Source organism: Drosophila subobscura, chromosome A (genome assembly GCF_008121235.1).
Source record: "Drosophila subobscura isolate 14011-0131.10 chromosome A, UCBerk_Dsub_1.0, whole genome shotgun sequence".
Taxonomy (NCBI): domain Eukaryota; kingdom Metazoa; phylum Arthropoda; class Insecta; order Diptera; family Drosophilidae; genus Drosophila; species Drosophila subobscura.
Genome location: NC_048530.1, coordinates 22,318,068 through 22,331,139, shown reverse-complemented (window position 1 = coordinate 22,331,139; position 13,072 = coordinate 22,318,068). Strand labels below are relative to the sequence as shown.

General features: G+C 54.6%; 4 protein-coding genes across 7 annotated transcripts in view; 1 reads left to right on the top strand and 3 right to left on the bottom strand.

Annotated features, from left to right (window-relative positions):
- Nucleotides 1-13,072, top strand: part of LOC117903628 (flotillin-2) — an 87,266-nt gene that overhangs the window by 55,059 nt on the left and 19,135 nt on the right. The window lies entirely within an intron of this gene.
- LOC117903669 lies at nt 2,921-12,984 on the bottom strand. Of its 2 annotated transcripts, XM_034816009.1 has the most exons (3): nt 12,741-12,984; nt 12,551-12,680; nt 2,921-2,931 (listed from the first exon to the last, which is right to left on the bottom strand). In XM_034816009.1, the coding sequence occupies exons 1-2, from the start codon at nt 12,892-12,894 to the stop codon at nt 12,565-12,567; spliced, it is 270 nt and encodes an 89-aa protein (XP_034671900.1). In that variant the 5' UTR covers nt 12,895-12,984; the 3' UTR covers nt 2,921-2,931; nt 12,551-12,564. The 2 variants fall into 2 exon arrangements, with proteins under 2 accessions (XP_034671900.1, XP_034671890.1); XM_034815999.1 differs by lacking the exon at nt 2,921-2,931 and having other exon boundaries at nt 12,370-12,680; nt 12,741-12,981.
- LOC117903538 (glucose dehydrogenase [FAD, quinone]) lies at nt 4,456-6,909 on the bottom strand. The gene is made up of 2 exons (XM_034815728.1): nt 5,827-6,909; nt 4,456-5,457 (listed from the first exon to the last, which is right to left on the bottom strand). Exons 1-2 carry the CDS (start codon nt 6,797-6,799, stop codon nt 4,565-4,567), a joined length of 1,866 nt encoding a protein of 621 aa, XP_034671619.1. The 5' UTR covers nt 6,800-6,909; the 3' UTR covers nt 4,456-4,564.
- Nucleotides 9,335-11,475, bottom strand: LOC117903559 (glucose dehydrogenase [FAD, quinone]). The gene is made up of 2 exons (XM_034815766.1): nt 11,111-11,475; nt 9,335-11,057 (listed from the first exon to the last, which is right to left on the bottom strand). The coding sequence occupies exons 1-2, from the start codon at nt 11,444-11,446 to the stop codon at nt 9,444-9,446; spliced, it is 1,950 nt and encodes a 649-aa protein (XP_034671657.1). The 5' UTR covers nt 11,447-11,475; the 3' UTR covers nt 9,335-9,443.

Sequence of the window (13,072 nt, the reverse complement as noted above, 5' to 3'; positions counted from 1 at the left end):
TGTCCCGCTTGGATAATCCTCAGGCACCTGCCGCTGCCTGCTTCCTGTTGGGATAATCTCGTCTTATTTGATGGCATCCCGCTGTGCTCTGTGTCATATGACAAATTTCCACGCTGGAGCATGACATGTGCTCTGCTGGCGGCTCTGCTCGGAGGGCCTGGCTCTGGCTTCCTGCAAAAGCTCCGGCGGCTGCCTTACGAGTCACGCGAACGCGTCACTTGAGAACATTTATTCGCGCATGGTGATGACATGTGCTCCTCCGGCCGGTGCTTGGAAGAACCTCTTCGACGTCTCAGTCTTCCTGCTCTAGCTGCTGCACTCGCTGATTGGTCTCCTGCTGGGTGCTAGAGCCTCACTGGGATCCCACTCGCTCTCCCTCTGCTGCTGCTGACAGCTGCGCTGATGGAACGTTCCGTTACAAAACAATAACCGATTGGAGCGCTCTCCCGCTCTCTCCCTCGCTGGTGTTCGCCCGATTCCTTTGCTTGCGGTGGCCGTGTGTTGCGAAACGGTTACGTGCTGGTGCTGGTGGTGGCTCCTGCCTCGCTCTGGCATTTGCGGTTTTCACGTGCGCCTCTTCTCCTCTCCTCTTCCTCCTCTCCTCATCTTCTTTGCTGCCGCTGCTGCCTTACTTCACAGACGACGGACGACCTTCATGCTCGCTTGACAGTTATGTGCGCTGCGCTCTGCTCTCCAAAAAGGCACTTGCCCTGGCCCCCGCCCCCACCCCCCTGCTGCGTAGTTGTCTTTGCTCACGTAAGCCACCTGACACAAGCAGACAGAGAAGAGAGCGGCAGAGCGGGAGAGCGGCGGAGCGGCGGAGCGGCAGAGAGAACCGATATCCACATTGCGTTTGGCATTGAAGAAGAGTTCAATCAAAACGGAGCTGCAAGTGAAATTTCTGGCATTACACGCGGATGGACGGATGGCTGAACCGGTTTTTGTGTGGATCCATCGATATGCCCCAACGGATTGCTCGCCAATTGACAACAACTCCAATAACAACAATTGTCAGCCACGAGCAATCCAAAATGGAAATTAACCCAAAAACTTGTTTTTATTTTCGATGCAATTTTGTATGTTAAGTGCTCCAATTGTTCAATCAGTGATGGAACTCTGTGGATATTTCCGTTTCCTGCCTCATGCTGTCACGCAAACTTAAAGCAAACAAAAGGCAGAAGTTCAGTAAACCTTTTCCTTGCAGCATTCTACTTTTATTCCCAATATTCTCAAAATATTATCAAACATTTCGCAGACTTAAATCAATCAAAGTTTTCATGCAAAGTGAGGAAAGAGCGGTCCAATGTTGTAGAGTTGCCATGGCTTCGCACAGAACTGGAGCGCCACGCCCCGCCACGGGTTTTAGGGTTCTGTCTAATTCGTTTCTTTTTTGTGCTCCCCTGATCTGGGCAAAGATCTGTGGCTGTTGCCGCTGGCGGGTGTCGAACCAATTGGCGCCGTTCAACCATTTCGGAACCAGAAAATCAATTTCACAGCAATTCTAATGCCAAGCTACGTTTCGGGGGACACTTGCCGTTGGCTGGGACTGTGTGAAATCGTAATCGCAGCGCAGCCGGGGCGGGGGCCATGTCTCAATCAATTGCTTCGAGCTGGAGTAGCTATCGCTGGCTGAAAGGAATGACGAAAGTCGCACAAGTCGAGCCATGGATGTGACGATCGTTTGATACATCGCAAGTTCGTTTCTTTTTCTTTTATTTTTGCTTCTTCTCTTTCGTTTCTTATGGCCGCTAATGGGGCAAGGTCAAGTGAGCCGAGTTTTCCCGTGCGAATGTGTCTGAGGAAACTCAAACTCCACCCCCCCCTGAATAAACACAAGTTGACAATAAAAAGCACAAAACAAACTTGTCAAACTCCACCCTGAGTTGTGTGTCGCTCTAGCTGTAGTTTTTGTTTGCATTTTGTCTTACCTTGAGGGACGCTCTTGGCCCTAGGCGAGGCCCAGTCAAGGGCCCAACTTGTTGATGGATCTTGGGAACGAATGCCTTTGATTAGGTCTCAAAAAGGTTTGTGGTGGCCAATGGAATTCCTGACCAGTTGGCAGCCCAAGGGAATTCCAAGTACAATTTACTGTTAATGGAACTTGGTTCAAGGTCATGTTGGGGGGACAAACTTGGCAGTTCCTTCCTTCCCTCATTCTAAACCATTTTAAAGACAATTCTGCAGCGAAATGAAGCTCTGCGCATTCTCCCTTTTGCTTCCCACACCCAAGCCCAAATCCAATCAACAATCTCCGCCACAATTGCCATTGAAACAGCGCGCTTAAGCACTTGCTGGACTCACAGATGTTGAACAATTTCCGGCACTTAGCTGTGGCATGTGGCAGGCAATATTTCTCTTGCGGCCAGTTGCCCAAGCAGCAAACAGATTTGCGCTCGAGCGCAATTAAAAGTGAAAATAGTAGAAGCGACAGCAAAACAAAAGTGCAGAGAGGCGTCCAAGAGATCTACTTATGCACATGCCCGAGGGGCTGACATAACAGCCCCTGTAGCTCCCCGCCATGACAGCCGCTCCATCGTCCATCGTGGCTACACCCCGTGCAGTGGCTGTGGCCTGGTGCTGTGTCATCTGCCCCTGCCTGATCTTGTCTTTGTCTGCGCCTGTGACTGAAACAAAGTGAACTTCATCAAACGACAAAGCCTCTGTACCATGTGGAGCAACGTCTGTAGCTCAGCCAGCGATGGCCTCGTGCTTGGCTTGCCCAATTGCCCAAGAGAATCTAACGCTGAAGCATACGGTTAAGAGCAGGTTTATGCTGCGAAAGGAATATCTTCATAATATAATAAATGTTTCGCTTAGTTGTGAATCGATCAGCTCGTTGTCACGCGCCCATCCCCAATTTCTGTCTCCGTTTCGTGCGGCCGACTTTGCCCTACGTGTGTGTCTGCCCATGGCGTGCCCGCAGATGTACAGCTGCGCAGATGTAGGTTGCCACCGCAGCAGCAGTAGCAGACAGAGCATCTTTCATCTAAACACTTGCCTAAACGGCTCCAATGGTGGCTCTGTTTTTGTGCCAGTCATGCCCATTCCACTGCCGTGCCCCTCCCTATCTCCGGGCACACATCTTGAGTGATTTCATTTAATTGGATTCCATTTGCTGGCTGCTACCTGGTCAAGTGCAGGCCCATTACGTGCCGCTTGCTAATTGTGCCGTAATGGCGCGGGGGGCTGCGTCGGGGGAGTGTCGAGCCCTTCACACTGAGCGTAAATATGAATTAAACTATTATCATTTCCTAATTGCAATTTGCTGCTTCGAATGTGGAGTGGACTTTGAACTGAATGAAGCGAAGTTTATGCCACAATCCTGCGTTGTTTTCCTGCTGAACTCTGCTCTCAGTTCAGCTTCAGCTGTGCGTGCGATATCTTTAATCAATCGGCGAAACAATTCACACTTTCATTACATAATTGCTGCGGCAGCTCCGCTTTGGGCCACCACCCACTGCCTGCGACACAGGGGGCCACTTGGCCAACAATTAATTATGATTTGTTTGGCATGCCGCAGGCGCGGCAAAAGCCATTAGATGAACACCGAAAAGCTGCCGCTCGGCACGCTTCGTGGCGCCCGGAATTGCGCCCATTGTGGGGGCATGGGCAATGGTCAATGAGCAATGAGCAATCGGTAATCAGCTATTTGCCGGACTCCAGTTTGGTTAGCCGAAAATAAAGTACACAGCGAGAGCGCAAAAGTGAAAGCTGTCAATCAAAATGGCACAAGCTGAGGGGGCAGGCCGGCCATCGGTCAGATTCAATACGTACCAACGGTATGCAATGCTTATTCGCGAATAAATTCCACTCGAAGTCGCAGTCCAGATATCGCAGCCTCCGGTTAAGGTTTGGTGAAAGCTTCCAGTGCTGTCCCGCGACAGCTGCCGTGAGAGAATGTTGTCTCTCCCCTCGATTGTTTATTTCATGTATGAATAAGAACCTCTTGTTTATGTAGAAGCTTCCTTAGAACCTTAAGGGAAGTCATTTACCTAAAGATATACAAAAATGAGTCAAGAACAAGCATGCGGAGAACCCACACAGTTTCAGCTGCTCCTTAAAGATCAGTGGGAGAGCATGCCGTTGTTAGTTGTGGCGTTCTGCTAGTTTAAATACCCGTAAATCCGCCGTAAATACAACGCTGCGTATGCGCGTTCCTGCAGCCAAGAAGCAAACCTAAACCAAAGCCAGGAAATGCACCCAACGAACCTTAGTCGAGTTCGAAACCAACACCGTTGGGGTTTGAGCAGCACTGTGCACAAACTGATCTCAAGCGGATCGTGTAGGAAGTACCAAAAATGTGTAAAATACATGTAATCCATGTGTAAAATGCATGTAAAAATGGTGTTCCATGTCGAGAGGTGCTGGTTTCGTGATTTAAAGGCGTGCTGCGTGCTTTTGGGGAGTGCAACGCTCCACTTATACGCTTCCAAGCCACTAATTTGTATTGTTTTGGCGTGTTTTTGCAATCGTTAAACATATATTTATTTATTATTAAGCAGAAAAGATAGAAGAAAAAAAAAACAGAGGCAGAGGCAGATCTATGCTAAGAATATCGTTGAGCCTACAGCTCGGTGTGCTGCAGATAATCCTCCTTGATCATGTCCGCACCCTTCTCGCCGATCATGATGCAGGCAGCGTTCGTGTTGGCGCCCACAATGTCGGGCATGATGCTGGCATCGATGACGCGCAATCCCTTGGCGCCGTGCACCCTGAGGCGGGCATCGACGACGGCGGTGGGATCGCCGGCGGGACCCATTTTGGCGGTGCCCACCGGATGGTAGACGGTCGTGGTCATGTGGCGGATGTAGCAGCGCCAATAGTCGTCCGACTGGTAGCGGATGTCGTTGCAGGCCGCCAGGTCGACCTTGTGCAGCGACGCCTCCCGCTCGCTGAAGGCCTTCGTCTCGGGCAGCCGCTTGTAGATGTTCAGCGCCCGGATGTAGGTGTCCACGTCGCGCTCATCGGTCATGTAGCCGGGATCGATGAGCGGCGCATCCAGGTAGTTCCTCGACTGCAGCTGCAGCTTGCCCGCGGAGAAGGGCTTCAGGTGCAGCAGGTACGTGATGTACGTGTTGGAGTTCTGATTGGCGGACAGAATGCTCCTCGCCACGCGATCGTTGAAGCCCGTGGCTGCCACATAGCCCTTCAGCTCGGGACTCTGCATCAGGCTGAAGAAGTTCGTTGTCTGTATATCCGGATTGGGCCCCTCCACCGCGGTGGTGTTAATGAAGCCCGTCAGCGCGGTGGCCTCGTGGTGCAGCAGCTTGCTGTAGCGTCCCATCAGCAGGTTGTACATGGCATCCACCAGCTCCTCCTCGGTGGGCTTGCGGGCCGTGGACTTGTCGATCTGGAAGATCACCGGCAGGCTGGCGTGATCCTTCAGGTTGTGGCCCACGGGCAGGTCCAGCTTGAGTGGAACGCCAACGCTCTGCAGATGATCGGCGGGCCCAATGCCTGTGGAAGGATTGCAGATTAATATTTGAGGGCATTCCCAGAGGGTTTTGCTGCCTTTGAAGCCCCTTGCGGCACCTCTTGGTGCTTGAACCTCTTCCCCGAGCTGTGGGAATATCTGGGGGGATTCCCTTTGCTCTTGTGTTGGCCATGAATTGCTCTTCTCGGTCTCTGCTCGCCTCAAACTTTCCGCTCTGCTAATCTGGCCAAAATCGAAGCCAAAAGTGCGCGCTTATCGGCAACCCACCCAACGACCAATCGTTCGACTGCTTCGCGCTGACCTTGCCAATGTGACTGGCGGGTCCATAAACTGTGTGTGCCGCGGGCTATCTAATCGGGGTGGCCAGCCTTGAAGCCGCGGCGGGAACTCACCTGAGAGCAGCAGGATCTGCGGCGAGCCGATGGCGCCGGCGCACAGAATGATCTCCTTGCGGGCTCGCACCGTGTGCTCCTGCTTCTCGCGATGCACGAAGGTGACGCTCTCCGCGCGCTTGTCCTGGCCGAGGTTCAGCCGCTTGACGTGCGCGTGCCGCAGGATGTGCAGGTTGGGCGTGTCCTTGCGCAGGTGGGAGCGCGCGGTGGTGATGCGCCGTCCGCCGTCCTGGGTGCCCAGAATGTCCATCTGGCCGACGTAGGAGCCCTCGGTGAAGTCCGGCGCACTGCCGTAGCCCATCTCCTGCATGCCGGCGCGGATGGTGGTGCGGAACTCGTTGTCGGAGACGTAGTTGTTGAGGCCCATGGGTCCGCCGACGCCGTGGTCGCCCGGCGTGTAGCCCGGCCGCGTGGAGCGCAGATCCTCGGCCTTGCGGAAGTGCTCCAGCACCTGGTCGTAGCCCCAGCCGGGATTGCCGCGCGACTCCCAGTCGTCGAAGTCGAAGCGCGTGCCGCGCGCATAGATCATGGCGTTCATGCCGTTGGTGCCGCCCAGCATCTTGCCCCGCGGCCAGTGGCAGCTCTCCCCCTGCATGGCCATGCAGGCGCGTCCGTTCGGCTCCGTGTGGTACTGCCAGTCCCAGGCGGAGAACTGCGTGGCCATGTGCCAGGCCACGAACTCCGTCTCGATGGGCGGATCGCCGCCCGCCTCCAGCAGCAGGATGCGCCAATTGCTGTGCTCCGCCAGGCGGCCGGCCACCACCGCGCCGGAGCTGCCCGAGCCCACCACCACGAAGTCGTAATCCTGCTCAAAGCCGCCGGCCTGCTGCAGCGCGTCGCCCTGGTCCAGCGGCCACTGCTGCTGGCCGCTCAGGTCGCAGTACCTGGAGATCAGCGTGTGGACGAGCAGCGACATCAGCGTGTTGGCCGGACCCGCCGAACGGGCGGCACACTGGGCGCTGAGGTACTCCATGTGTCCGAGTGGGAGCGCAGCTGTTCCTTGAGTATTCCTTGAGTATTCCTTGAGTATCGTTGACTGGCACTGGGGAGCGGTACTGGCTCTGGCGTTGCCCGTGCGCGACTGCTTGGCTTGTGCACAGAACGCCCGGAATTTGTACGGACGCGATTCACTTGGTTTTCGTATGCCGGCTGCGTCGCTGCCTCGCTGCTGCCTCCCTGCTGCCTCGCTGCTTCTGCGTGCCCGTAAATCACATTTGCATTTGTTGTTCCACATAAATTAGACGCACCTTCCGCCCAGCGCACCGGCCACTGGCACTCCCCCTTATCAAAAGTCGCAGAGCCAGAGCCAGCGTCTGTCGGAAGATTAGCTAATCGACTGTGATAAACCCTGAGGCGACCCAGCACGGAATTAGAAGCAATATTTTGCTTTGATAAGTGCCACCGCGATATGCCCTGGAGCTCTGCCTCTGCCTCTGCCTTTATTTTTATCTTTACGGTTTGGCGACTATCGATGGCTGCGCTGCCCCTGATAACACTTTGTTTTGAAGCCGTAGATGTGGGGGGCCTGTAGATTTTGATTTATCTAAAGCTGCTGCAGCCTCTGCTGTAATCCCAGGCTGACATTAGGTGTGACCTCTGCGCTGCGAAGTGATCTCTGACTTTCGCTGATCCTTTGGGCAGTTGCTGAACAGAAGCCAGTCCGAAGTCAGCTGCTATTTGGCTCGCTCTCAGCCGTCCACAAATTCCTGCTTTCATTCCCTAACAAAGCTTGTGATTTGGTGCACTGTCTGTTACGTGCCTTAACGTTTGCTTACTTAAATTTATTAGACGCTGGCAAATTACAAATGCCAAACTGCAGTTGCCATTGAAATGCATTTCGGTTCTCCATCAAATTAGATGCGGGGCACGTTATCGCGCGTTGAGTTTTGTGGCTGTGCTATGAGGAAAGCTAAGTAAAGGCTCAGTCAAGGAAGGCGCTAACGGATTTGTTCATAAATTCACTTTAAGATTAATTATGCCAGAATAATGCTGCTGCAGAGGGTAAAGAGAGAGAGGGAGAGAGGGAGCAGTGTTCAAGGTGACAGCGGGACAGCGATGTCAAAACTTGATTGAGGACTCTGCGGGCATGAGAAATATATTCGAAAAATGTGCAAGAAATGCACACCCACACACACACACACACACACACACACACACACACACACACACATACACACACACAAACACACTTTTACACTCGGAGCAACAGGGCAGCCCATCTTCAAATTATATTTTTGGGCTTTAAAAACTTAATTTTGCATAAATTGAAATTCCTTTGCTGCTTCCCCAAATTTAAGACACTTTAAAATAAATATTTGAACTGCTGGCAAAATATCTTGAATGCGAAATTTGAAGATACAAATATGCACATTAAATGTAATATAATTTAACTTAAACCTGAAGCTTAAGCATTTAAATTGAATTGAATTGAAATGTGCAATAAATGTTATTAAATATGAAATATATCTTCAGATTGTGATTCTCGAGGAATAAATATTTGTTTACCTTTTTAAATGCATCTCTCAAACGTTAAATATTTCAAATATCTCTAGCCAGAACCTGGCTCTCTCTCCCAGTGTTGCTTAGCTGTAAAGCAAACGCTGAATTCCCCCTAAAATATAAACATTCTGTGGCTGGGTCTTTCTTTTGGGGTCACAGCTTTGCTTTATTGAAGGTTTTGTATGCTTTTTGCATGCTTAGCAATAGAATTGTCAGAGGTATGGTCGGTAGAGCTCGAAGGCCTGCTGCTGCGCCTGGCAGTAGCTGGGCACGGGCTGCAGCTGCGGCAGCTGCTGGGGCGGTCGTGGCATGAGCCTCTCCAGATGCTTCATCTGGCTCTGCAGCGACTTGATCTCCATGGTGTTCCGTTCGATTCTCCTCTGCAGCAGGCGGATCTGTTTCATTTTGATTCTCTGCAGCAGATTTTGGCGCGTTAGTCTTCTCCTCTCCCGCTGGTTGAGCTCTTCGTTGATGGCCCGGTCCATGGGCATTTGTGGCGGCAGTGGCGGCGGCGCCGGATGCATGGCGTGGGGCGTCGTCTGCAGTGGCCACAGGGGCAGTCCGTACTCCCGTAGGGCATAGTGATACTCCAGGTGCTCGGGCACTTGCGGCTTTTGTCGTCGCGGATACGCCGCCGGACGCTTGAACACGTGCTCCTGCGTGTAGGGAGTCTGCGTCGCAGTCGCAGTCGCACATCCGCCCTGCGCGCCACTCATTTTCGAAGTGACTGCCGCTCAAGGCGCAAGTTGCAACTGACACATGTGTGATGTGGCACGCTTAAGCGCGCTTTTGTGTGTATTTGCGGCACGGTTGTCGCCGCGCAGGCTGCGCTTCTTCACAGCGCTCGCCTATTTTTACATCCCTGCCGAGAGGCCGCTCACCTGCCACAGACTCGCTTCGCTCTGCGCCGATAGCGGCCCGACCGCCGCCTGTCAATCGGTGAGCACATCCTGTGGTGTCATTTCCCAGGAAAAATACGCTCCCAAATCGAACAGCGAGCTGTAATGCCTTTCAAGGACTCGAACAGGTTCACCTTTGAGCTTTATTCTCTACAACAAAAAGAAACAAAATATAAATTAAGACTTTCCCCCATACAAGCTTGTCGCTGCCCGACTCGACTACAAATCATCCGCGTGCATGTGCTGCACCTTGGGCTGCCGCTGCTGCTGCTGCTGTTCCTGGTGGTGCTGCCAATCGTCGCGAATAAAGTCCGCTGCGCGTTCGGCAATCATCACGGTGGCCGCATTGGTGTTCGCGCTGACCACATTGGGCATGACGCTGGCATCGGCCACGCGCAGATTGCGTGCTCCGCGGAGCTGCAGGCGGGGACTCACACAGGACTGGTCGTCGGTGGCGGGGCCCATCTTGACGGTGCCCGCCTGGTGGTAGCAGGTGATGGTGAAGTGCCGCGCATAGCAGCTCCAGTAGCCATCGCTGCGGTACGCGTGCTGCGCGTCGCACTCCTCGAGGGGTATGCGGACCATTTCGGCCAGCTGGGCCTGGAAGGCCTGGGTGCGCTCGAGGGACTCGACGTAGCGAATGCCGCGCAGCACGGTGGCCACATCCTCCCGCTCCGACAGGTAGTTGCTGACGAGGAGTGGCGGCACGGCGGGGTCGCGGCTCTGCAGGCGCAGCTCGCCCTTGGCCTGGGGATGGGAGAGCAGCAGAAAGACGCAGAGCAGCTCGGAGTCGCGCAGCAGGGACTGGAGGTGCTGCAGATACTGCTCCTGGAAGGACACGCCGCGCAGGAACATCTCCAGCTGGTCGTGGCGGCCACGACGGAAGAACAGATGATGATTCTCCACATCGGGATAGATGCTGCTGCCATTGGTGTTGACGAAGCCCACCAGCGAGGCCGTGCCGTGCGTGGCCAGCTCGCCCGTGCGATGGATTAGATACTCGTAGACGCTGTCCAGGATCTCCTGCGGTGTGGCAGCCTGCGTGCGGCCCTCGTTGAGGCGCAGGAAGAGCGGCACGACCAGATGATCCTGCAGGTTCTGGCCCACGCCCGGCAGCTCCAGCTGCAGCGGAATGCCCAGCTCCTGGAGCTGCTCGCGGCCTCCAACGCCGGAGCGCAGCAGCAGCGCCGGGGAGTCGATGCTGCCCGCCGAGAGCACAGCCTCCTTGGCCACCTCGACGCGCTGCAGGCGGCCATTCCGCTCGAAGCTAATGCCTTGGAGTAGGTCCTCGTGGAAGTGCAGCTGCTGGACCAGCGCATGCTTGACGATGTGGAGATTGGGCCGCGCTTTGGCCACCGCTGCCAGGTAGCCCTTGGCCGTGCTCATGCGCTCCCCCTGCCGCACGGTGCCCGGCGCATGGCCGTAGCCCGTCTCGCTGCCCTCCGCGAACTCGGCCACATGGGGCACGCCCAGCTCCAGGCCGCCCGCGATGATCATCTGCTGGATGTCGTCGTCCTGCCGCTCAAACGGATTGAGGGTCACGTAGCCCTTCGGGTGGCTCTCATTTCCCTGGGCCCGCACCGAGCGCTCGAAGACGGGCAGCACCTCGTCATAGCTCCAGCCATCGTTGCCAAGTGCCGCCCATCCGTCGTAGTCCCGCCGATTGCCGCGCAGGTAGAGCATCGCGTTGGCCGATCCCGAGCCGCCGAGCATGCGACCGCGCGGCCAGTAGACGCGTCCATCCTTGAGGCCGCGACTGGCCAGCTCGCTCGGCTCCGCGAAGTAGTTCCACGTGAATTCCGTGTGCTGCAGGCCGAAGAACAAGGCTGGCAGCTGGGGGGAGCAAGAGCTTGCATTTTGCCGGACTGATCGATTGATTGACTCACCTCAGCCTCCGCGGGTGGATCGCCGCCAGCCTCTAGGACCAGCACTCGCCAGTCGGGGTTCTCGCTGAGGCGACTGGCCACCACGGAGCCCGCGGAACCTGCGCCAATCACCACAAAATCGTAGGGCTCCTCGCCCAGTTCCCCGTCGTAGTCGGCCGGCCACTTGCTGGCGGGTGAGACTTGGCACTGGGCCGAGAGCAGGGCCTGCAGCAGCACGCTGACCATGCCGCCGAAGAGTCCGATGGCTGAGAGGCCACTGGCGGCTGGGGCGCCGCACTGGCCCGCCGCAGCGATGGCCTCGCTGAGATTAGGACTGACGCTGGCTGCGTGCGACATCTCGCTTCGACTATATCTGAGTGGCAGGCGGTGCTCGCGGTCCGCTTATATAGTCCGCGATAAGCGAACAGCCCAAGGAGAGAGGGAGAGCGAGAGGCAGAGGCAGAGGGCGTGCGCTCCCACAGTGCGCACTCCTCCCTGAGGACGTTGACTCAAGCAGGCACCATGCGCCGAGCTTGGCCGCTGATCGGGCAGTTAGTTCGTTTTGGGCTCAGTTTTGCTCTATAATACTCCCTGACATTACTCCCTGGCATTACACACCCAATAGAGTCCGGACTGTACGTCAAGTGGCGCTCAAGTGTGTGATAACATTGCCAGTGAGAATGTGTCGTAACCCCCACAAAGAAAACATTAGAAGACTTTCCGCAACCAGTCAAAGCTTCAAATACCCTCTCAAGTGCATGGAACATGCGTTTTTTTCCGTGGCTGTAAAGCAGCGGCCGGCAGCATAGAAAAGGTTCACGGGCAGCGCAGTCGGCTCATGCGCAGCGTAAAAGCTTCGTGTAACGAACCGACGCAGCGACAGAGAAGCGAGAAACGTTTTTGGCTTCGTTTATGTTGACTGCGTGTGAATGCGTGGACCACAAAACCAGAGAGCAAAGATGTCACTCTCTCTCGCCTACCCACACTCTGTGCCGCTCTCTGGCAGGTAAATGCATAGTGAAGATCCCGTTATTTCCAAGCAAGAAAGGTTTTGTGTCTGCTTGTCTGTGCGCAGGTAGAAAAACATGCAAGTCGCTGCGTGTCGAGCGGGGATAACGGGATCCCTGCAATGGGTTGATCGAGAATGTATGTAACTGTGCATTGCTCGCCGCATTAATGAGTGTAGCTGCTGCATAGGGTATTTCAGACTCTGTGTGTACTCTAAGATGGCAACAAAACAAAAGCAAAAATAAAAATAAACAAAAAGCAAACACATTTTGGAGGGTCTTGATTGCACGCTTTTATCGCTCCATCGTCGGGTTTTCGTATCTGATTAAACAAGTTTTACAAAACTCACTTAGCACACACACGCACACACACACCAACAAACACGTGCACTAAAAGTGTAACACTTAAGAACAACGCCTACGACAAGTGATTAAAATGACAGCCAACATGGACATGCCCATGGGGGGTCAGAGGCCGCTGTTCATGGCTGTCCGTATGAACTGAACGGGCGCTGGCAGCACGGAATTAGCCGCGGCCGCAATCAGATTGCCAACGGGCACCAAATTGAGGCCAGCACTGAGATCTGCAAGAAGGAAAGAATTAATTTTGGGTTGGGTTGAGCTTCTGGCAATTACTCGTTTACCCGATGGATCGTTCAATGGCGGCGGCCTCTGTTCCGCTTCTGCACCTGCGGCCGTGTCCTCTGGGAAGATGAACTCCTGTGGTCGTGCCAGGCATAAAGGCAGCAGCATTGCCATGAGCAGCATTATCCTTATGCTCCGATCGATTTTCGTCATTTTGAGTTTTGGGAGGAATCTGTGGACGCTCGTCGTGTGCTGGCGCTCAGTGGCGGACGTGAACTGACCCGCGATCTGCCAGCGTCCAAGCATGAAAAGCAAGCAAAAACCTTTTGCTGCCACCAGCCCAAGCCATGGCCCACTGAGGCACCCCTCGTGAAAACTGGTCAAACTCGTA